The sequence below is a fragment of the Dendropsophus ebraccatus genome, chromosome 2 (genome assembly GCF_027789765.1).
Source record: "Dendropsophus ebraccatus isolate aDenEbr1 chromosome 2, aDenEbr1.pat, whole genome shotgun sequence".
In the NCBI taxonomy this organism is placed as follows: Eukaryota; Metazoa; Chordata; class Amphibia; order Anura; family Hylidae; genus Dendropsophus; species Dendropsophus ebraccatus.
Window position 1 is genome coordinate 47,257,968 of NC_091455.1, and position 25,522 is coordinate 47,283,489.

Here is a 25,522-nt window from a genome sequence, read left to right on the forward strand (position 1 = left end):
GTGGCCACTGACTGGCACGGTGTGGACTTAGTGTAGGGACCCATGTGTATCAGATACCGGCACGAGGTACATGGGGCAGTATGGCTTGATCAATTCATACACAAAATTCTGATGTGTTTTTTATTTAGCCTAGGGGCACTAGTATCAGCCATAGGTGTGAGGTGCAGCACTCTGTTTCTTCCCTGAACCGAATTCATTAAAAGGTAGTTTGCTTGAGTTTGAAATAGCCTCAATAGTTATAGCAGGTGCGCTAATTCCAAGTATATATGGAATAGACACTCCGCTATTTTGTAGTAATATAAGGGAACGATATAAATACTATCTGTAGATTTGTACTTGAACTACACCATAGCAGAACAAAGAATTACCATATTGTGGATCCCATGGTTGCCACGTCCCCATGTCAGTCCTCAGTAAGCATTCATCAGTGGCTGACCATTTGTATGGTCTTCCCCCTAAAAAAATATGAAGACTAGACAGAATAATATTATTGGATGAAGTGTCCATTGTTATTACATAAAAGAAATAATGGCTAGAATTCTAAATAAACTAACAGGTTTGTAAGGCAAAAGCTGAGCCCTAAGCTGCAAGGCCTGGCTGATAAATCTGATACCAGGTCCCTGGTGATGAACAGTAATTGGCCGGAGTCAAATGACAGATTGTTTTATTTAAATGAAAGGTTCAGCTAATGTCATTGTTGTTTCGTTCATTCATTGCAATGAATTACACCTCTCTAACCAGTATGAAATAATACCTAGTAGTACATGGTGTTTCTTTTCTCAGCTAAAATGGTAGTGTTGGGAGGTCACAACTTTTTCTATAGAAATAGCATGCGCATTCAGCTCAGGCACAGAATAGGGAGATTGGGCTTCATACCTGCCTTTTATTAGTTACCAGTTTTATGCTTAAAGGGGGTGTATCGTTAGAAAATTACCCATTGCTGGCGTCACATTTCAGTGATGAACTTTGATTTTTAAACTTTTCTTGTCATTACTATACAGTATATTAGGCTTGATTTACAGTGTTTTGCCGCGTGTTTTAGGTATTTTTTTGAAGGCCACACTTATGTGTATTCTGAGCTCTGCTCAGACTAAAGGCCCTATTACACCGATTGATTATGGGCCATATTTGGCTGATAATCACTTAGTGTAATAGCTTGTGTTAAAAGGCAACAATCAGCCAAAATGCACAATGTCGGCTGATCCTTATCTTTCAACATGTTGAAAAAAACTTCAACGATAACGACGGTCTGCTGGCTGTCACTCTAATAGCCGTTATCTCCTAAGGCCGTGATGGCGAACCTATAACAGTGCTGACACGCGTCACCATAGTTGCTGACACGCGGCCGCATACAGAGAAGTATGTGGCCGCATGCAAACTCCAGGCCAGCCCGGCGGCCTTACAGTGCGGCCTGACCCCACGTATTCCCCACCCCACGTACCGCTCGGACGCAGCTACTGTGACGTCACCCGGCACAGTAGCTGCGTCCGTCCGGCCACAGCGGTGCTGCGCTCCAGCCTCCAGCCCAGTCTTGCTACTGCCTCCATCATCGTCTCCTTGTGCCACAGCCCGCATCCTGGACAGCAGCAGAATTGTAAGTGTGTGTGGGGAGGGATGGAGGTCGGTGGATTAGGGTCAGGGTATGGGTCAGGTGGGGAATTGTGTGTGTGTGAAGCAGGGCCGATTCTAGCTCTTCTGCTGCCTGAGGCGAGAACTGAAATAGCGCCCCCCCCCCCTCAACTGAGATCAACATCATATAAACACCAAATAATTCCACCACATGATGACTGCATATCAGCACTCCATAGTGACTAAATACTATTACCAATATTGCCACTACAAGGGAAAAATTCCACCACTGACTGATCAATACCACCAGTAGTGCTACTGAATAAAAAACACTGTATAGAGTCCAGCATTACCCCCCACACAGTGACAGTATAGTGATCAGGGTACAGTTACATCCAGTGACTCACAAGTGACGTCTTCTCTCATCAGAGTTGTTCACTTTCTCTTTTCTTCTACATTCAGATCCGACTCCATCATGAAGACTTCTGTTAGCCATGACTTGTTCCCGCAGCATCTATTGGACAGACATTTTAGGCTCCACAATTTAGAAGATCCCTTCTGCATCTCCACACTATTATAATCCCCATTCTCCTCATGTAGTCATAATCCCCCCAGGCAGTTATAATCCCCCCATCTCTTCCTGTAGTCATAATCCCCAGTGTCCCCCATCTCCTCATAATCCTCCAATCTCATCATAATCCCCCCCACCTGTGTCTCACCATCTCCTCATATTCCTCCTGTGCCCCCCATAATCCTCCCATCTCCTCATATTCCTCCTGTGCCCCCCATAATCACCCCCTGTATCATCCATCTCCTCATATTCCTCCTGTGTCCCCCACAATTACCCCCTGTATCATCCATCTCCTGTGTCCCCCCAACAATTACCCCCTGTATCATCCATCTCCTGTGTCCCCCCACAATCACCCCCTGTATCATCCATCTCCTGTGTCCCTCCATCTCCTGTGTCCCCCATCTCAACACAATCACCCCCTGTATCATCCATCTCCTGTGTCCCCCCAAGTCCCCACAATCACCCCCTGTATCATCCATCTCCTGTGTCTCCCCATCTCCCCACAATCACCCCCTGTATCATCCATCTCCTGTGTCCCCCCATCTCCTGTGTCTCCCCATCTCCCCACAATCACCCCCTGTATCATCCATCTCCTGTGTCCCCCCATCTCCCCACAATCACCCCCTGTATCATCCATCTCCTGTGTCCCCCCATCTCCCCACAATCACCCCCTGTATCATCCATCTCCTGTGTCCCCCCCATCTCCCCACAATCACCCCCTGTATCATCCATCTCCTGTGTCCCCCCATCTCCCCACAATCACCCCCTGTATCATCCATCTCCTGTGTCCCCCCATCTCCCCACAATCACCCCCTGAATCATCCATCTCCTGTGTCTCCCCACAATCACCCCCTGTATCATACATCTCCTGTGTCTCCCCACAATCACCCCCTGTATCATCCATCTCCTGTGTCCCCCCATCTCCCCACAATCACCCCCTGTATCATCTATCTCCTGTGTCCCCCCCATCTCCCCACAATCACCCCCTGTATCATCCATCTCCTGTGTCCCTCCATCTCCTGTGTCCCCCCCATCTCCCCACAATCACCCCCTGTATCATCAATCTCCTGTGTCCCCCCACAATCACCCCCTGTATCATCCATCTCCTGTGTCCCTCCATCTCCTGTGTCCCTCCATCTCCTGTGTCCCCCCCCCCATCTCCCCACAATCACCCCCTGTATCATCCATCTCCTGTGTCCCCCCATCTCCCCACAATCACCCCCTGTATCATCCATCTCCTGTGTCCCCCCCATCTCCCCACAATCACCCCCTGTGTCCCTCCATCTCCTGTGTCCCCCCCATCTCCCCACAATCACCCCCTGTATCATCCATCTCCTGTGTCCCCCCCATCTCCCCACAATCACCCCCTGTATCATCCATCTCCTGTGTCCCCCCACAATTACCCCCTGTATCATCCATCTCCTGTGTCCCCCCATCTCCTGTGTCCCCCCCATCTCCCCACAATCACCCCCTGTATCATCCATCTCCTGTGTCCCCCCACAATTACCCCCTGTATCATCCATCTCCTGTGTCCCCCCCATTCTCCCCACAATCACCCCCTGTATCATCCATCTCCTGTGTCCCCCCATCTCCCCATAATCACCCCCTGTATCATCCATCTCCTGTGTCCCCCATCTCCCCATAATCACCCCCTGTATCATCCATCTCCTGTGTCCCCCCACAATCACCCCCTGTATCATCCATCTCCTGTGTCTCCCCACAATCACCCCCTGTATCATCCATCTCCTGTGTCCCCCCCATCTCCCCACAATCACCCCCTGTATCATCCATCTTCTGTGTCCCCCCATCTCCCCATAATCACCCCCTGTATCATCCATCTCCTGTGTCCCCCCATCTCCTGTGTCCCCCCATCTCCCCACAATCACCCCCTGTATCATCCATATCCTGTGTCCCCCCCATCTCCCCACAATCACCCCCTGTAACATTCCTCTCCTGTGTCCCCCCACAATCACCCCCTGTATCATCCATCTCCTGTGTCCCCCCCCATCTCCCCCTGTATCATCCATCTCCTGTGTCCCCCCAAGCCCCCACAATCACCCCCTGTATCATCCATCTCCTGTGTCCCCCCATCTCCCCACAATCACCCCCTGTATCATCCATCTCCTGTGTTCCTCCATCTCCTGTGTCCCCCCATCTCCTGTGTCCCCCCCATCTCCCCACAATCACCCCCTGTATCATCCATCTCCTGTGTCCCCCCATCTCCTGTGTCCCCCCCATCTCCCCACAATCACCCCCTGTATCATCCATCTCCTGTGTCCCCCCACAATCACCTACTGTATCATCCATCTCCTGTGTCCCTCCATCTCCTGTGTCCCCCCCATCTCCCCACAATCACCCCCTGTATCATCCATCTCCTGTGTCCCCCCATCTCCCCATAATCACCCCCTGTATCATCCATCTCCTGTGTCCCCCCATCTCCTGTGTCCCCCCATCTCCCCACAATCACCCCCTGTATCATCCATCTCCTGTGTTCCCCCCATTCTCCCCACAATCACCCCCTGTATCATCCATCTCCTGTGTCCCCCCATCTCCCCATAATCACCCCCTGTATCATCCATCTCCTGTGTCCCCCATCTCCCCATAATCACCCCCTGTATCATCCATCTCCTGTGTCCCCCCACAATCACCCCCTGTATCATCCATCTCCTGTGTCTCCCCACAATCACCCCCTGTATCATCCATCTCCTGTGTCCCCCCCATCTCCCCACAATCACCCCCTGTATCATCCATCTTCTGTGTCCCCCCATCTCCCCATAATCACCCCCTGTATCATCCATCTCCTGTGTCCCCCCATCTCCCCACAATCACCCCCTGTATCATCCATCTCCTGTGTCCCCCCCATCTCCCCACAATCACCCCCTGTATCATTCCTCTCCTGTGTCCCCCCACAATCACCCCCTGTATCATCCATCTCCTGTGTCCCCCCCCATCTCCCCCTGTATCATCCATCTCCTGTGTCCCCCCAAGTCCCCACAATCACCCCCTGTATCATCCATCTCCTGTGTCCCCCCATCTCCCCACAATCACCCCCTGTATCATCCATCTCCTGTGTTCCTCCATCTCCTGTGTCCCCCCATCTCCTGTGTCCCCCCCATCTCCCCACAATCACCCCCTGTATCATCCATCTCCTGTGTCCCCCCATCTCCTGTGTCCCCCCCATCTCCCCACAATCACCCCCTGTATCATCCATCTCCTGTGTCCCCCCACAATCACCTACTGTATCATCCATCTCCTGTGTCCCTCCATCTCCTGTGTCCCCCCCATCTCCCCACAATCACCCCCTGTATCATCCATCTCCTGTGTCCCTCCATCTCCTGTGCCCCCCCATCTCCCCACAATCACCCCCTGTATCATCCATCTCCTGTGTCCCCCCATCTCCCCACAATCACCCCCTGTATCATTCCTCTCCTGTGTCCCCCCCCCCATCTCAGCAAAGTAAAACAAAAAACAGGCCAGCAGCTACTCACCTCACCACTGTTCCCGCGCTGTCCCTGTGGCTTCCTGGATGCTTCCTGGTCGCTTCCTGGTCAGGCTGATCACAGATCTCATAGAGCAGCCTGACCAGGAAGACATCACTGGCTGCTCCAGATCACTTCTAGATCGCCCATAATCACCCCCTGTATCATCCATCTCCTGTGTCCCCCCATCTCCTGTGTCCTCCCATCTCCCCACAATCACCCCCTGTATCATCCATCTCCTGTGTTCCCCCCATCTCCCCACAATCACCCCCTGTATCATCCATCTCCTGTGTTCCCCCCATTCTCCCCACAATCACCCCCTGTATCATCCATCTCCTGTGTCCCCCCATCTCCCCATAATCACCCCCTGTATCATCCATCTCCTGTGTCCCCCATCTCCCCATAATCACCCCCTGTATCATCCATCTCCTGTGTCCCCCCACAATCACCCCCTGTATCATCCATCTCCTGTGTCTCCCCACAATCACCCCCTGTATCATCCATCTCCTGTGTCCCCCCCATCTCCCCACAATCACCCCCTGTATCATCCATCTTCTGTGTCCCCCCATCTCCCCATAATCACCCCCTGTATCATCCATCTCCTGTGTCCCCCCATCTCCTGTGTCCCCCCATCTCCCCACAATCACCCCCTGTATCATCCATCTCCTGTGTCCCCCCCATCTCCCCACAATCACCCCCTGTAACATTCCTCTCCTGTGTCCCCCCACAATCACCCCCTGTATCATCCATCTCCTGTGTCCCCCCCCATCTCCCCCTGTATCATCCATCTCCTGTGTCCCCCCAAGCCCCCACAATCACCCCCTGTATCATCCATCTCCTGTGTCCCCCCATCTCCCCACAATCACCCCCTGTATCATCCATCTCCTGTGTCCCTCCATCTCCTGTGTCCCCCCATCTCCTGTGTCCCCCCCATCTCCCCACAATCACCCCCTGTATCATCCATCTCCTGTGTCCCCCCATCTCCTGTGTCCCCCCCATCTCCCCACAATCACCCCCTGTATCATCCATCTCCTGTGTCCCCCCACAATCACCTACTGTATCATCCATCTCCTGTGTCCCTCCATCTCCTGTGTCCCCCCCATCTCCCCACAATCACCCCCTGTATCATCCATCTCCTGTGTCCCCCCATCTCCCCATAATCACCCCCTGTATCATCCATCTCCTGTGTCCCCCCATCTCCTGTGTCCCCCCATCTCCCCACAATCACCCCCTGTATCATCCATCTCCTGTGTTCCCCCCATTCTCCCCACAATCACCCCCTGTATCATCCATCTCCTGTGTCCCCCCATCTCCCCATAATCACCCCCTGTATCATCCATCTCCTGTGTCCCCCATCTCCCCATAATCACCCCCTGTATCATCCATCTCCTGTGTCCCCCCACAATCACCCCCTGTATCATCCATCTCCTGTGTCTCCCCACAATCACCCCCTGTATCATCCATCTCCTGTGTCCCCCCCATCTCCCCACAATCACCCCCTGTATCATCCATCTTCTGTGTCCCCCCATCTCCCCATAATCACCCCCTGTATCATCCATCTCCTGTGTCCCCCCATCTCCTGTGTCCCCCCATCTCCCCACAATCACCCCCTGTATCATCCATCTCCTGTGTCCCCCCCATCTCCCCACAATCACCCCCTGTATCATTCCTCTCCTGTGTCCCCCCACAATCACCCCCTGTATCATCCATCTCCTGTGTCCCCCCCCATCTCCCCCTGTATCATCCATCTCCTGTGTCCCCCCAAGTCCCCACAATCACCCCCTGTATCATCCATCTCCTGTGTCCCCCCATCTCCCCACAATCACCCCCTGTATCATCCATCTCCTGTGTTCCTCCATCTCCTGTGTCCCCCCATCTCCTGTGTCCCCCCCATCTCCCCACAATCACCCCCTGTATCATCCATCTCCTGTGTCCCCCCATCTCCTGTGTCCCCCCCATCTCCCCACAATCACCCCCTGTATCATCCATCTCCTGTGTCCCCCCACAATCACCTACTGTATCATCCATCTCCTGTGTCCCTCCATCTCCTGTGTCCCCCCCATCTCCCCACAATCACCCCCTGTATCATCCATCTCCTGTGTCCCTCCATCTCCTGTGCCCCCCCATCTCCCCACAATCACCCCCTGTATCATCCATCTCCTGTGTCCCCCCATCTCCCCACAATCACCCCCTGTATCATTCCTCTCCTGTGTCCCCCCCCCCATCTCAGCAAAGTAAAACAAAAAACAGGCCAGCAGCTACTCACCTCACCACTGTTCCCGCGCTGTCCCTGTGGCTTCCTGGATGCTTCCTGGTCGCTTCCTGGTCAGGCTGATCACAGATCTCATAGAGCAGCCTGACCAGGAAGACATCACTGGCTGCTCCAGATCACTTCTAGATCGCCCATAATCACCCCCTGTATCATCCATCTCCTGTGTCCCCCCATCTCCTGTGTCCTCCCATCTCCCCACAATCACCCCCTGTATCATCCATCTCCTGTGTTCCCCCCATCTCCCCACAATCACCCCCTGTATCATCCATCTCCTGTGTTCCCCCCCTTCTCCCCACAATCACCCCCTGTATCATCCATCTCCTGTGTCCCCCCATCTCCCCATAATCACCCCCTGTATCATCCATCTCCTGTGTCCCCCATCTCCCCATAATCACCCCCTGTATCATCCATCTCCTGTGTCCCCCCACAATCACCCCCTGTATCATCCATCTCCTGTGTCTCCCCACAATCACCCCCTGTATCATCCATCTCCTGTGTCCCCCCCATCTCCCCACAATCACCCCCTGTATCATCCATCTTCTGTGTCCCCCCATCTCCCCATAATCACCCCCTGTATCATCCATCTCCTGTGTCCCCCCATCTCCTGTGTCCCCCCATCTCCCCACAATCACCCCCTGTATCATCCATCTCCTGTGTCCCCCCCATCTCCCCACAATCACCCCCTGTAACATTCCTCTCCTGTGTCCCCCCACAATCACCCCCTGTATCATCCATCTCCTGTGTCCCCCCCCATCTCCCCCTGTATCATCCATCTCCTGTGTCCCCCCAAGCCCCCACAATCACCCCCTGTATCATCCATCTCCTGTGTCCCCCCATCTCCCCACAATCACCCCCTGTATCATCCATCTCCTGTGTCCCTCCATCTCCTGTGTCCCCCCATCTCCTGTGTCCCCCCCATCTCCCCACAATCACCCCCTGTATCATCCATCTCCTGTGTCCCCCCATCTCCTGTGTCCCCCCCATCTCCCCACAATCACCCCCTGTATCATCCATCTCCTGTGTCCCCCCACAATCACCTACTGTATCATCCATCTCCTGTGTCCCTCCATCTCCTGTGTCCCCCCCATCTCCCCACAATCACCCCCTGTATCATCCATCTCCTGTGTCCCTCCATCTCCTGTGTCCCCCCATCTCCCCACAATCACCCCCTGTATCATCCATCTCCTGTGTCCCCCCCATCTCCCCACAATCACCCCCTGTATCATCCATCTCCTGTGTCCCCCCATCTCCTGTGTCCCCCCCCCCCATCTCAGCAAAGTAAAACAAAAAACAGGCCAGCAGCTACTCACCTCACCACTGTTCCCGCGCTGTCCCTGTGGCTTCCTGGATGCTTCCTGGTCAGGCTGATCACAGATCTCATAGAGCAGCCTGACCAGGAAGACATCACTGGCTGCTCCAGATCACTTCTAGATCGCAGCACTAACACAGCCTGCGATCTAGAAGTGAATGGCACAGAGCAGAGAACTCTTAGTTCCCTGCTCTGAGCCTCCTGTCAGCTGTGTGTGCCTCCTAATAAGGACACAGACACAGCTGACAGCAGGGGGCGCTCCTATAGTGCAGGAGCAGGGAGTCCGGCATCACACTGGAGTCCCTGCTTCTGCACGTATATTCCGTGGGCGGTACGCTATTAGCGTAGCACGCCCCGGAAAAGGCATACAGGAGCAGAGACATCAGTCTATGGCTGATCTCTCTGCTCCTGTAGTCAGTGAGCGGTCATGCATATAATATATGCATGAAAGCTCACTGTGCAGGGGCGGCCAGTGCCGCCCCCTGCAGGGTCGTGGGAGCTGCCGCCTGAGGCGAAGACTTCACTTCGCCTCATGGCAGATGCGGGCCTGGTGTGAAGGGATGGGGCCAGGTGGGGTATTGTCTGTGTGTGTGTGTGTAGGAAGGGATGGGGTCAGGTGGGGTAGTGTATATGGGTAAAGAGGTCAGGTGGGCTAGTGTGTGTGAGGATGGGGGTCACGTGGGGTAGTGTATGGGGAGGGATGAGGCTCAGGTAGGGTAGTGTATGGGGAGGGATGAGGGTCAGGTAGGGTAGTGTATGAGGAGGGATGGGGGTCAGGTGGGGTAGTGTATGAGGAGGGATGGGGGTCAGGTAGGGTAGTGTATGGTGAGGGATGAGGGTTAGGTGGGGTAGTGTATGAGGAGGGATGGGGGTCAGGTGGGGTAGTGTATGAGGAAGGATGGGGGTCAGGTAGGGTAGTGTATGGGGAGGGATGAGGGTCAGGTAGGTAATGTGTGGGGAGGGATGAGGGTCAGGTGAGGTAGTGTATGAGGAGGGATGGGGGTCAGGTGGGGTAGTATGTGTTTGTGGTTTTTAGTTTACTTCACACAATATTTTTTGGTTTGAGTACAGTTATATATTACAATTACATATTTTTGCTATTTAAACTATAAATAGCGCAAAATTACGGTGGTTTTTCCCGAAGTGACACACCATCCGAGTTATACTCGTTTTTTTGCCGAATGCTGACACACCAAGCTCAAAAGGTTGCCCATGACTGTCCTAAGGGCTCCCCAGACAATCTAAAAATCAACCAGGAAGCCCTTCCCCGTGCCCCCACTTACTGTTGGCGTATGTAATAGCGCCGGCAGCGAGCAGGGGACAAGGAGTAAGCAAATGCTGATCTGACAGGTTGGCAATTGCTTGCTTCTCCTGATCGGCCTGTGTAATAAAGCCTTAGGTGAAGAGGATGTTACTGCTTTGCCTCACCACTGCTCAGGCAGCTATATGAGTGCAGATAAAGCGGCTTTTTAATATGTTTCCCCCAGCAACCTATCTTACCTTTCCATGGACAAAGTATTCTTGGGAAAGAGAGTGCCCTAGCTACCAATCCTTGTCTTCCTTCTGTGCCTTAATGAATTATAAATAATGGCCTATGGTACAATAAATGTGTTGTATATTCCGAGTCCATTAATATCTTCCCTAGTTCTCTCTTCTGCCAGTTGTTTTATTGTTCTTTAAACTTCTCCCCCATCCTGTGTAATTCTCCCTCTCCTGGATGAATTTAAAGAGACTGTCAGTAGGTTCATGGTGTCCTATCTCATGGTAGAATAAACTAGTGACGGAGAAGCTGAACAGAATAAGGTGTGACTTATATTGTTCTGTGCAGCTGATAAAGAGATATCCTTAACTGGTGCCAGAAAGTTTACAAATTTGTAAATTACTTCTATTTAAAAATCTCAAGTCTTCAATTCCTTTTCAGCTGCTGTATGTCCTGCAGGAATTGATGTATTCTGACTCGGAGCTCTCTGCTGCCACCTCTGTCCATGACAGGAACAGAGGTGGCAGCAGAGAGAACTGTGTCAGACTGGAAAGAACATACCACTTCCTGCAGGGCATACAGCAGCTAATTGCAGCTTGCAATTTTTACATAGAAGTCATTTACAAATCTATATAACTTTCTGGCGCCAGTTGATCACTGACCAGTGCCCTGCAATAGCATGTTAATAGCAGGATATTTTCCAAATCATATTAGGTGATAGTCACAGCTCACCTCCTCTCTCTCCCTGCACAATGGCCTTTTCCAATGTTACAGAACACATCTAGAACAGGGGTCTCAAACTCAATTTACCCGGGGGCCGCTGGAGGTAGAGTCTGGGTGAGGCTGGGCTGCATCAGGGTTTCCACAAGAAAAGCTCTTACAAAAACATTCCAATGTCATTAAATGTAATTATTATTATTCAGATTCAAATGTCTGTATTGACAGTTCCTTAACATTTAACTTTCTGAACATGAAAGTTACATCAGGTGACTCACAGGGGACGTCTTCATTGATCGGAGTTCTTCCCTTTTCATCATCTTCTCCTTCTGTCCTGGGCCATTGTGAGAACTTCTCCGAGCCACGAATCCACAGGATCTACCAGAGAAACATATTAGGCTCCTCACACTGGCACCATCCTCATCTCTCTACTAACTGCACATTTGTATTGTCCCATTTACACCTTTACACCTACTTTATGTTGCCCCCCTTATCTCCCCCCATATAGATGCCTCTTTTATGTTGCCCCCTTCTTAACTTTACCCCCATATAGATGCCTCCCTTATCTTTCCCCCCAAATAGATGCCTCCCTTATAAATGCCCCCACTGTGTTGTCCCGTTATACATGCCCCCCCTCCCTCTTTGTAGATGTTGTCCCCATATCTTGTCCCCCGCAAAGCAGATAAAGAACAAAACAAAAAACAACTCACCTAACACCTCGATCACCCGTTGCAGCTCCCTTCTTACGGACAGGCCCCCGGCTGATGCTGCCTCCCTGGGGGTGTCCCCGGGATTCACCGTCCAACACAGACTCTTGTGACCGCAAGCAAAACACTGCTTGCGGTCACAAGAGTGATCGATCAATGGGCCAGGCGGACGCCAGGGCAGTGCTCTGGCAAGGAGGGGAGCCGCCGGGCAGTAAAGTGGTGGGGGCCGCAAACTAGTGTCCCGAGGGCCGCAGTTGGCCCGCGGGCCACAAGTTTGAGACCCCTGATCTAGAACGTTCTCCCATAGAAGTCAATGAGTCATCTAAAGACAACATGCTCCCAGTGTCCATGTGGCTGCTGTAATGCATATTTCTAAATGCTGTTAGCAGCTCACACAAGATGTCCACCCCCATAATGATGTACAGAAAATAGAATGAGAATCAGAAAAAACAGATGAGAAAAAAAATTATATGTATTAGTATCTAGGTTTGACTAGTAAAACAAAACCCTAGGTGATACATTCCCTGTCTATAGTGATACATACCCACTGACTAAGATGTGGAGAGATTTCTGTATTCAATGTAATTCATACCCTTATCTTACGGTATAAAGCGATGCCTCTAATAAACTGATGTTGGTGTAAGTTTGGTCATTGTATTATTACCGGGGTATAGAAATGGGACATAGTATATAGGAAGTGTAGAAAGACTCTCTGTACACCTCCCATATTACTAACAATGGTTCATAATAACACAACTGACTACTGTTTGGTTTTGACAGTGCTAGAAAATGACAAACAGAAAAATCTTGGCAAAGGATTAGATAGAGTTTCTTTGGAAGCTGTTAGAAGAATTTCAGCCTGATCAGATGAGAACAATTTGCTCTATTCTAAATCCACAAATTGCAAAGCAGTCAAAATAAGGCTGTGGTGGATAAGTAGATTCCAGCAACGCAACCACTGGCCGGCAAAGTGTATCCTAAAAACTATCAAGAGAAGCAGTGGAAACAGAAAATGGCCTGTAACTCAATTAACCGGGTCCAATAGTATGAGAAATATATATATAATATAGAGGTAAACAAGGGCAGAACATACCAGTCCGTTCACATTTAGCTCAATATTAGGCTATGTTCACACAACATACGGCCAACGGCCGTTGTATTGAGTGTCAAGCAACGGCGGTTGTGCTATTGAAAATTGCTTTGAAATTAAAGCACAACTGCCGGAAATAATTGCTGCGGGATCGGGCTACCAGCAGTGCGGAGCTTGCTCAGGAATGGCAGCAGGCAGGTGTGAGTGCATCTGCACGCACTGTGAGGCGGAGAGTCTTGGAGCAAGGCCTGGTCTCAAGGAGAGCAGCAAAGAAGCCACTTCTCTCCAGAAAACACATCAGGGACAGACTGATATTCTGCAAAAGGCACAGGGAGTGGACTGCTGAGGACTGGGGTAAAGTCATTTTCTCTGAAGAATCCCCTTTCCGATTGTTTGGGACATCTGGAAAACAGCTTATTCGGAGAAGACGAGGTGAGCGCTACCACCAGTCTTGTCTCATGCCAACTCTAAAGCATCCTGAAACCATTCATGTGTGGGGTTGTTTCTTAGCCAAGGGAATCGGCTCTCACAATCTTGCTTAAAAACACAGCCATGAATAAAGAATGGTACCAGAATGTCCTCCAAGAGCAACTTCTCCAAACCGTCCAAGAGCAGTTTGGCGATCAACAATGCCTTTTCCAGCATGATGGAGCACCTTGCCATAAGGCAAAGGTGATAACTAAATGGCTCAGGGAACAAAACAGAGATTTTGGGTCCATGGCCTGGAAACTCCCCAGATCTTAATCCCATTGAGAACTTGTGGTCAATCAAGAGACGGGTGGACAAACAAAAACCAACAAATTTTGACATAATGCAAGCATTGATTGTGCAAGAATGGACTGCTATCAGTCAGGGGTTGGTCCAGAAGTTGATTGAGAGCATGCCAGGGAGAATTGCAGAGGTCCTGAAGAAGAAGGGTCAACACTGCAAATATTGACTTGCTGCATTAACTCATTCTAACTGTCAATATAAACTTTTGTTACTCATAATATGATTGCAATTATATTTCTGTATGTGATAAAACATCTGACAAACACATAAAAACCAGAGGGCAGCAGATCATGTGAAAATAGAATATTTGTGTCATTCTCAAAACTTTTGGCCATGACTGTACAGACAAATTACCAAAACGTAACATGCTCACTAGGGGACAGACTACCAACTACATCATACTGTCAGCACCAGTGGTAGGGCCCAGGTGCTGACAGATTCCCTTTAAGTTATACAGTATTATGTTCAGCATTTCTGTCCCTAGTTTGTGCTGCCCTCATCTAAGACAGCATAAACCTAGTGACAGATTCCCTTTAATGTAAGTTGGCTTTTCTCTAGAGCTAATCATACAGAGTCAAGCTACTATACTGTTTTCCAATCAGCTTTTATCATGGAGGGAATCTTTAAAAAGGGCCCTGTAGGTCCTGTAGAACTAGAGACTCTTCTCTGACTTATTGCCTTGGCAAAAAAATGGGTCTCTTATTTAAGGAAACAAGGAATTCGGTGGAATGTGATAAATGGCATAGAAATTGAAGTTTCAGGAAAGTATCACTCTAGTGATCTATAATCACTAGAGATGAGCGAATCTCGAGTATGCTCAGGTTCCTCCTTTAATTTGTTTAGACATTGGATGCAGCCCTAGGGGTTCCTGGAAAACATGGATGCAACTAATAGCCTATGGCTATTAAAGAATGGCTGCATTCAACTTCTTCAGCCACTGATAACCAAATGTCACTCATCTCTATTAATTACAAGGTAGGAAACATATTGTAATAATGAAGGAAGAACATAACGAGTATAAAATATTTTTCGAGCTTCAAAAAAATACTTGTTCTTCTAGCTCGTGCCTGTGTTGTTGGTGAATGGAGCCATTGGAGTGGCTGTGCAGTCCAGTGCAGCCCAACATATAGAGTGCGCACACGTCAAGTGTTACAGGAGCCTGAAAATGGAGGGGAGCCCTGTCCAAACCTGGAGGAGAAGGCTGGATGTCTGGAATATTTCACAAACCAGGGCATCGAATGTGGACATTTGCATGGTAAAGTATAGTCACCTTTTATTCTAACCACTCAGTACTTAAAGCGTAACTGTCATGTTTTTTTTAATTGCAGAAATCAGTAGTATAAGCGATTTTAAGAAACTCTGTAATAGGTTTCATCAGCCAAAAAAGCCTCCTTCAGTACTCAAGAAGCAATCTCCCAGCCTCCCCCCCCCCCCCCCGACTTCTTATCTGTGCATTATCAGGCAAACACGTCTTCATTACAGAGAAGCCAGTGAAGACGGGTTCTGCTCTCTCCATTGTAAGCCTATGAAGGGGGGAGGGGCTGAGGGAGATGAGGGAGCAGGAAGAGGTGACATGAAGGTCAGCTGTTTGTAGACTCTCTGGGCAGCTAAACCGCAGGATTCTGGGGTCAGAAAGGTCAGTGCTTATCTATGAACTTACTAAGAGAAGATTGCAGGGTGTTGTGCTGTGCAAGACTTCTCCGTGCTCAGTCACTCCTAACAGCCCCTCCCCTCTCCATAGCCACATATTGGAGACAGAAATCCTGCTTCATTTGATGTGAGGGGGGAGGCTGGGAGATTGCTTTTTCAGTACAGAAGGAAACTCTTTTAGTACATAAAACCTATTACAGAGTTTCTTAAAATCGCTTGTACTATTGATATTTAATGTTTTCAGAAAAATGGCCCTGAAATGACAGTTACGCTTTAATGTATTATTCTTCATTGTACACAATGTCATCACTATGTAGGTAGTTGTAATTGACATTCTTATATACTGTGTACATTACATATGACTGATTGGGCATGCATACTGTTATTGGGGATATGTCATATATATCATACAGAATGAAAAAGAGCTCCTTCATCATTGTCTGATCTTCACTATAGTAAACGAGTGCCAAGCCTATTACACTGCTCTATTATCATGCAGCGATGTCCCTGCAGGCCTTGTTAAAATGAAGTTCATACATTACCTCTCCATGGTGTTCACTTTGCTCCTGCCCACAGCCTCGGGTGCAACTTCAAAACCAGGTTCCTGAAGTGATAGGCAGGCCTTGGCCAGTGATTGGCTGAGCAGCCTGTCACTTCAAAGACCGGCTCTGAAATTGCACCAGAGGCTGCAGACAGCAGGCAGAAGCAAAGAGAACACCAGGGAGCGTGCAGAGGTTATGTATGAACCTTATTATTTCCTTTACACAGTCATCAGCCGCCTGCTTGATTTTATGTCAGGCTGGTGTACAAAGCTTTTACGTCAGGACCTAAAGACACGATCAGACAATGATCGCTGTCATCGGCTGATCATTGTCTTTACTACACAGAGCTATGATCTGCCGAATTAGCCCGATTCGGTAGATTATCGCTCCATGTAATAGGGCCCTTAGAGGCTGGTAATATCAGGAGTCCCAACTAGTATTTGAGAATGGAGAAAAGAGCATGCATTTCTAATACCCCAGTATGTTACCCAGCACAGCCTTACCAGACAGATAAAAAATCTTCTGAATAACAGTCCTTGTTGTGTCTATATTCTTCCATAGTCCCTGCCTTCATTACTACTTCAGAATATAACAAAGAACGAAAGAGACGCGCAGTGCCGATAGACTGGGCATCTCAAACAGAGGATTCTGGGTATAGTATTAAACCTGATCAATAGTTATATTGAGTGTTGTCATATACAGTATACAGTACTTTTATCCTAATACATCACTGTGGGTATTACACTGAAATGTTACATAGAACTTCAGCCACCGTTATTTAAATGCTAAACAATCGGACATGAGCATGCTCGAGTTGCGATAATCTCTCTTAGTTGTCTGATTGATAGATCTGGGCCTATATGTTTTCAGAGATATTCAAAGTAGCTCTATTCCACAAGGAAAAATGCTTGGTGTCACCTATTGAGGGTAACATTCCTGGGAGTCAGGACTCCTTTAGGCTATGTTCACACGTTTTCTATAGTTCGTTTAAAATTACTTCTGTCATTTTGAGTCTAAAATAATGGACGTTATTTATCTGTCAGGCCTTCCCTTAGGGCATGACGGCTGCTGGTACATTATCCTAGTTAGGGTTACTAATTTGACCTTGGGTGTGTCTTGTGTCTTAATTAAAAAAAAACTGTGAAAATGGAGAGAGAACGGTGACAAAAGAAAAACGGTGTGTGAAAAACTAATAAAAAACGTCCGCGGTTTGCAAAAGACACCCGAAAATAATGATCATGGTAATTATTTTGACATCCGCGGCAAAAACGTCCGTTATTGAATACATTGTGCGCATTGGACATCAGTCTTTCAATTGACTTTAATGCATTGCCATTGCAGTCAGTTAAATCGTGGCAAAAACAGACGTTATTTTAAATTGCCCGCCTCTTTACTATTTTTGATGTTGTGTGAACATAGCCTAAAGAGTTTTCATACATGACTGAGGATTAACCAGCAAGCCCGAGTTCCTCCCAAAAAGTCTTCATCAGATCAGACTATACTGCCTATTAAGATGTTTAAGGTGCAGGGCTATCTTATGTGATATAAATAAATAATTTGTGGCTGTTTTCAGGTTAACATTCTATTTTCTCCTATTTCCATCAGGTACTGTGTTGAGTTCCAGATTGAATCCTTTTCTCCAGCCTGCATGACTGAGGATCGCCCACATGCCCGCTGGATGCTGTATATCAGAGATGGCTATACTGTGTGTGTGGCTTGCCAACACCCTGCAATGAATGTTCGGAACCATCGTTGCTATGGGGATGGCAGTGATGCTAACAGGTAAGAATTCTACATTTTTCTGTATGTCTCATTTGTATAATTTAATATATATATATTTGTATAATACACCTGGCAGAAAAATTTAAATACTGTATATTCCTAGGTGGTAACGTTTATATTGGGGAATAAAGGAAATCGATTGCTGATTGAAAGAGCAGGGAGATGTCATTGGTTATACAGTATGTGCAACCGAAACCAATCACATTATAGTCGAAAAGGTCAAAATATTCCTATTAGAATCTATAAAAAAAGAAAAATTACATCCAAGTGAGGATAAACTATTAAAATACTCAGAACCTAATCTGCAGCTGCCCGATCCTGAGGGTAAACACCTTATATTATACCCTGTCACTACCTAAACCATAAGCGCTAACAGTCAGACACAGGATTATTATGGCAGATTTACATACAAGGGGGGAAATTTATCAAACTGGTGTAAAGTAGAATGGTCTTAGTTGCCCCTAGCAACCAATCAGCTTCCACTTTTTATTCCTCTGTCTTTGAAAGATAAAAATTGGAATCTGATTGGTTGCTAGGGGCAACTAAGACAATTGCACTTTGCACCAGTTTGATAAATTCCCCCAAGGTCTTTTCACAATTGCATGGTTTACACACTTGGCATGTACTTCCCTATTTATGAGGGTATATTCACACAAACGGTCTCGCAGCGAGATTCTCGCTGCGAGTCCGGCAGGTCCTGGCAGTTCCCACAAACTATATACTCGCTGCAGTCTGAATGACCGCAGCGAGTATGTAATTCTGCCGCCCTTAACCCCTTCTGCACCCGGCAGGCTCCCCCGCTGTAAGCATACATAACCTCTCCTCGCTGCACGGGCCCGGCGTCCTGCTCTCCCGTCCGGCCAATCAGTGGCTGCGGCTGGGCAACACACTGATTGGCCGGGCGGAAGAGCAGGACGCCGGACCCGTGCAGCGAGGACAGGTAATATATGCTTACGGCGGGGGAGTCGGCCGGGAGCAGAAGGGGTTAAGGGTGTCAGAATTACATACTCGCTGCGGTCGTTCAGACCGCAGCGAGTATATAGTTTGTAGGAACTGCCAGGACCTGCCGGACTCGCAGCGAGAATCTCGCTGCGAGACCGTTTGTGTGAATATACCCTGACACTCATTTATCAAAGTGTGTAAGGCCATACATGTATGATTATGATGCCAGGAGCGCCAAAACATACAGACACGGACAGAGGGAATCCAGCCTTATGCTTTAAATGTGGCCTGTGTATCGCAGATCGGATAAGAAGTAAAAAAAAAACCTTATAAAATGCAAAAAAAAATATACACTACCGTTCAAAAGTTTGGGGTCACCCAAACAATTTTGTGTTTTCCATGAAAAGTCACACTTCTTCACCACCATACATTGTGAAATGAATAGAAAATAGAGTCAAGACATTGACAAAGTTAGAAATAATGATTTGTTTTTGAAATAACATTGTTTTTACATCAAACTTTGCTTTCGTCAAAGAATCCACCTTTTGCAGCAATTACAGCATTGCACACCTTTGGCATTCTAGCTATTAATCTGTTGAGGTAAGCTGGAGAAATTGCACCCCACACTTCTAGAAGCAGCTCCCACAAGTTGGATTAGTTGGATGGGCACTTCTGGCGTACCATACGGTCAAGCTGCTCCCACAACAGCTCAATGGGGTTCAGATCTGGTGACTGCGCTGGCCACTCCATTACCGATAGAATACCAGCTGCCTGCTTCTGCTGTAAATAGTTCTTGCACAATCTGGAGGTGTGTTTAGGGTCATTGTCCTGTTGTAGGATGAAATTGGCTCCAATCAAGCGCTGTCCACTGGGTATGGCATGGCGTTGCAAAATTGAGTAATAGCCTTCCTTATTCAGAATCCCTTTTACCCTGTACAAATCTCCTACCTTACCAGCACCAAAGCAACCCCAGACCATCACATTACCTCCACCATGCTTAACAGATGGCGTCAGGCATTCTTCCAGCATCTTTTCATTTGTTCTGCGTCTCACAAACGTTCTACTTTGTGATCCAAACACCTCAAACTTGGATTCATCCGTCCACAACACTTTTTTCCAGTCTTCCTCTGTCCAATGTCTGTGTTCTTTTGCCCATCTTAATCTTTTTCTTTTATTGGCCAGTCTCAGATATGGCTTTTTCTTTGCCACTCTGCCCTGAAGCCCAAAATCCCGCAGCCGCCTCTTCACTGTAGATGATGACACTGGTGTTTCGCGGGTACTATTTAATGAAGATGCCAGTTGGGGACCTGTGAGGCGTCTGTTTCTCAAACTAGAGACTCTAATGTGCTTATCTTCTTGCTTAGTTGTGCAACGCAGCCTCTCACTCTGGTTAGAGCCTGTTTGTGCTGTCCTCTGAAGGGAGTAGTACACACCGTTGTAGGAAATCTTCAATTTCTTAGCGATTTCTCGCATGGAATAGCCTTCATTTCTAAGAACAAGAATAGACTGTCGAATTTCAGATGAAAGTTTTTTTTTCTGGCCATTATGAGCGTTTAATTGGCCCCACAAATGTGATGCTCCAGAAACATAATCTGCTCAAAGGAAGGTCAGTTTTGTAGCTTCTGTAACGAGCTAGACTGTTTTCAGATGTGTGAACATGATTGCACAAGGGTTTTCTAATCATCAATTAGCCTTCTGAGCCAATGAGCAAACACATTGTACCATTAGAACACTGGAGTGATAGTTGCTGGAATTGGGCCTCTATACACCTATGTAGATATTGCACCAAAAACCAGACATTTGCAGCTAGAATAGTCATTTACCACATTAGCAATGTATAGAGTATTTGTTTAAAGTTAGGACTAGTTTAAAGTTAACTTCATTGAAAAGTATAGTGCTGTTCCTTCAAAAATAAGGACATTTCAATGTGACCCCAAACTTTTGAACAGTAGTGTATATATTTATACTTGGAAAAAAAAGGTTAAAAAAAAACTGTGAATTTTGAAACGACTGCGGTTTCTTTCTCAAGTGTTGTAATGGTTTTGGAACGCATTGTTTGTAACTTAAACGTTAAGAACATATTTAAAATTAATTAGCTTAAAACTAAAAACAGCACTTTAAAGGCTGTGTTCAGTCTTTTATAGGCAAGTTAAAGGGGTTATCCAGCACTACAAAAACATGGTCACTTTCTTCCACAGACAGCCCCCTCTCTTGTCTCCAGCTTGGGCGGGGTTTTGCTGCTCAGTTCCATTGAAGTGAATGGAGCTTAATTGCAAACCGCACCTGAACTGGAGACAAGAGTCGTGTTGTCTCTGAAAAAAAGTAGCCATGTTTTTGTAGCACTAGATAACCCCTTTAATGTTCGTTGTTTGTTAATGATGGCCGTAAATGATTATAAACATTATTGATGGGCGTCTTTTTAAAACCAACGGCCGTTATTTTGCATATAAAGACATTGTGTGAACAGAGCCTAATATTGTGCCTGACAGACTAAGGGTATGTGCACATTGAGTAAATGTGGCAGAATCCCGCCTGCCTCAGTGTGCCATAGCCTGTCTATGAGAGGGCTCACACGCCTCTGCTCCAGCCGCTCTCCGCACAAAGAATTGACATGTCAATTCTTTGCGTGGAGAGCGGTGGGAGCGCGAGCCCTCTCATAGACAGGCTATTGCACACTGAGGCAGGCAGGATTCCGCCACATTTACTCAGTGTGAACATACCCTTATAGTTGGAGGACTTTTATGGTTTCTTTCATTCCATCAAATTATAACCTTACTGATGACAAAAAACTAATAAATATTGTACTCACTTCTGCCTATAAAGGAGTGGGGTTAGGAAGGAGAGAACCACATCCACACTTCCGGGTCTCAGGATGCTTAATTGTACATTGAGGTCTATTGATCTCTACTTATTGCCTTTCACCTGGTCCTCTGCTCTCACCCTTGGTTTACTCTTTATTTAGACTGGACAATAATTTTTACATGGTTTGTGAGGTTTACTTTGAGTTGTGTTACCTTGCATATAGCACTGACTATATATTTGCTTTTTTTTTGCATTTTCAGAGACCAAATTCTTCACTGGCAAGCTGTGGGTAAAAGCGAGTGTCATGGAACCTGGAAAAAAGTTAGAGAGGTTGAGACATGCTCCTGCCCCTTGGTTCATAGCTTTATTTTCACATAATGTAAAATAACAAGATTATACGGACAAAATACAATTTACTATATGTTTTAAGTATTACTGGTAAAATACTAACATATGAATGCCTGTGCACAAACCCTAAACCGGGGACATAACTGGCTTTTTACATGACTGGTGCTATTAGCAGGTGGTCCCATCAATAGAATGGATGGGGCGCCTGTTCTTCCATCCTATAAATATAAATCTTTCCTTATGGTAATTGTTTGTCAACTTGAATTGTTTATGTGCCAGAAGTTCTTTTCTATTAACATTTAAGTTTTATATTTAATACCTGCAGAGCCTGTTTACCACTATATTATTGTGATACAATGAACGTACATGATGAATGTATACTTTATTGCTTTAAAAACAGAAAAATAAATGACAGAAGAAAAATAAAGCGATATAATAAAATATTTTATGTTATACATTTGCATTGTAATGTTTGCACTAGGATTTCTTACAGTATATTGTTTGTGATGAAGGTCAGATTTTTCTTATGAACACTAAAAATTGCTTTTCCACTTTAGGTTTTCCAATTATTAGATTCTAGAAAGCTTTGAAGATTCTGTCACTTTTCATATTATGTTGCTGTATTATCAGCAATTGTCATGCGTGTTGTGAATGGCGTTACTCATGAGGGGAAATAATTGAGAATCTCTGCTGCTGCTTCTTCTCCCAGTAGAATACAGGCAGGGCGTGTGCAGTGATCATGACATCCCTACTACTCTTTAGGGTACTTCACAGGTACCAGATCCGCAACGGATTTTCTGCAGCAGATTTCATCTAAATAACTGAACACAGCTTCAAATATATTCTGCTGATAATTTATAGCTGAGGAGAATTTCATTTTCCTATTAATGATCTTCCCTCATATATAGAGCAGGACAGTCTCCAAGTAATCTGAACAGAAAGAACTAAAAATAAATTTATATATATATATATATTATATATATATATATATATATATATATATATATATATATATATATACACACACAAACCGTATTTTTCGCTTTATAGGACGCACCTTTTGATAAGACGCACCCCTGATTTTAGGGGAGAAAAATAGAAAAAAAAATATTTTGCTCATTGTCACAGTTTGGAGATAGCATATAGTGCCCACATAGTAGCCAATCCCCCATAAAGTGCCCCACATAGTAGCCAGTGCCCCCCATAGTAGCCAGTGCCCCTCATAGTAGCCAATCCCCCCATAGTAGCCAGTGCCCCTCATAGTAGCCAGTGCCCCTCATAGTAGCCAGTGACCCCCATAGTAGACAGTGACCCCCATAGTAGCCAGTGACCCCCTAGTAGCCAGTGACCCCCTTAGTACCCTGTGCCCCCCATAGCAGCCATTTCCCCCCCTAAAACAACAAACCAGTAACTCACCTGTCCGGCGGCCCCAGCAGCTCCTGTCTCCCGTCGGCCGTGCGCACTTCCGACATCCTCCGGGCACAGGCAGCGGGGTACAGAGACGCTGCCTGTGCTGGAAGTGTCCTGCAACCTCTATCATGAATGATAGAGGCTGCAGAACACATCCGGGACACAGGCAGTCTCTGTACCCCGCTGCCTGTGCCCGGAAGATGTCGGAAGTGCGCACGGCCGACGGGAGACAGGAGCTGCTGGGGCCGCCGGACAGGTGAGTTCCGGGACCACCTCCGCCCGCTCAGCTGAAAGCCGATCAGGAGCCCAGGAAAGTGCTGCTCATTGCACTTTCCCGGGCTTCTGATCAGCTCAGCTGAGCGGCGATGGAGGGGCAGGCTGGGCGGGCGGAGGGGATCGCTCAGAGCCGCTCACTATGCATATGCATAGTGAGCGGCAATACAGGGGGCGGGCGGGACGGCTTCCATGCGGTGCTCTGCACTGCTTGGGAGCAATCTTCGCTTTATAAGACGCACTTAGATTTTCCTCCCACTTTGGGAGGAAAAAAAGTGCAACTTATAAAGCGAAAAATACGGTATATATATATATATATATATATATATATATATATATATATATGTGTATATATTTCACACACACACACACACAGTTTTTTCAGCATATAAGACGACCGCTGACTTTTAGGGTACAAACTCACCGGGCGGATCCGCAGCGGGTGATCCCTGCCCTGTACAGTCTATGGCTGGGTTCACATACACTATACAGTATTTCAGGCTGTATTTGGTCCTCATGTCAGGTCCTCATAGCAACCAAAACCAGGAGTGGATTAAAAACACAGAAAAGCTCTGTTCACACAATGTTGAAATTGAGTGGATGGCCGCCATATAACAGTAAATAACGGCCATTATTTCAATACAACAGCCGTTGTTTTAAGATAACAGCAAATATGTGTCATTAAATGGCGGCCATCCACTCAATTACAGCATTATGTGAACAGATCCTTTCTGTGCTTTCAATCCACTCCTGGTTTTGGTTGCTATGAGGACCTGACATGAGGACCAAATACTGCCTGAAATATACTGTGTGTGAACCCAGCCTATAGGCAGAAAAACTCGCAGCAGGATGCACATCCCGCTGTGAGTATGTCTGCAGCCCGTTAACCCCCCGGCTGCCGGATCGTATACATCACCTGGTCCGTGCTCCGGCTTGCTTCGGGACTCCGGTGTCTTCACGTCCCGCTCAGCCAATCAGTGCGTTGCCCCGCTGCAGTGCAGTAATTGGCTAAGCGGGACATGCCAGCAACCCCCGAAGGAGGCTAGAGCAGGGACCAGGTGATGTATACGCTCCGGCGGCCAGGGGGTTAATAGGGCAGACATACAGTGGGATGTGCATCCTGCTCCGAGTTTGTCTGCCCATAGAGTGTACAGGGCAGGGATCCGCAGTGGGTTTCACTGAGAATTCACAGTGAGAAACTCGCTGCGGATCCGCCCAGTAGGTATTATCCCCTGCCTGACCTGGTTAACTGCAGCTAAATTTAAAAAAAACAAACAAACCTTTAACTCACCTAGGGGCCTGTTCCCAGCATTGGCGCATCTCCCATACCGTTCCCAGGGCAGGCAGTGTGATGTACACTACCTGCGCCAGAGATCGCTGAACCTCTCCCGGGCAGCCGAGCGTCACATTGGAGAGGCTCGGCTGCCAGAAGAGCTTTGGGAGAATGAGAGAGGCTTTGGGAACTTCCGGCGCCTCTCATTCTCCCGAAGCTCTCCTGGCAGATGAGCGTCTTTGAGCCTCTCTGATGAGACGCTCGGCTGCCCGGGAGAGGTTCAGTGATCTCCATCTCCGGCGCAGGTAGCGTATATCACACTGCCTGCGCTGCAAACGGGACGGGGAGGTGCGCCGATGCTGGAAACGGGCCCTAGGCGAGTTAACTGTTTTCTTTATAGTGGTAATTTTTTAGCCCCCCCCCACCGTATTGGGCGACCGTACCCGGCGTATAAGACGATCCCCTGACTTCTATGAAGATTTTTCAGGGTTGAAAAGTGGTCTTATACGCCGGAAAATGTGGTATATATGTATGC

General features: G+C 47.7%; 1 protein-coding gene across 1 annotated transcript in view; it reads left to right on the plus strand.

Moving 5' to 3' along the window:
* The window catches only part of SBSPON (somatomedin B and thrombospondin type 1 domain containing), a 26,854-nt gene extending 4,396 nt beyond the window's left edge, over window positions 1-22,458 (plus strand). Inside the window, 4 exon segments of the mRNA XM_069959968.1 lie at window positions 15,026-15,220; window positions 16,719-16,809; window positions 17,763-17,939; window positions 21,944-22,458. Coding sequence (XP_069816069.1) covers window positions 15,026-15,220; window positions 16,719-16,809; window positions 17,763-17,939; window positions 21,944-22,061 — 581 coding nt within the window. The 3' untranslated portion in view covers window positions 22,062-22,458.
* The last annotated feature ends 3,064 nt before the right edge of the window (window positions 22,459-25,522 follow it).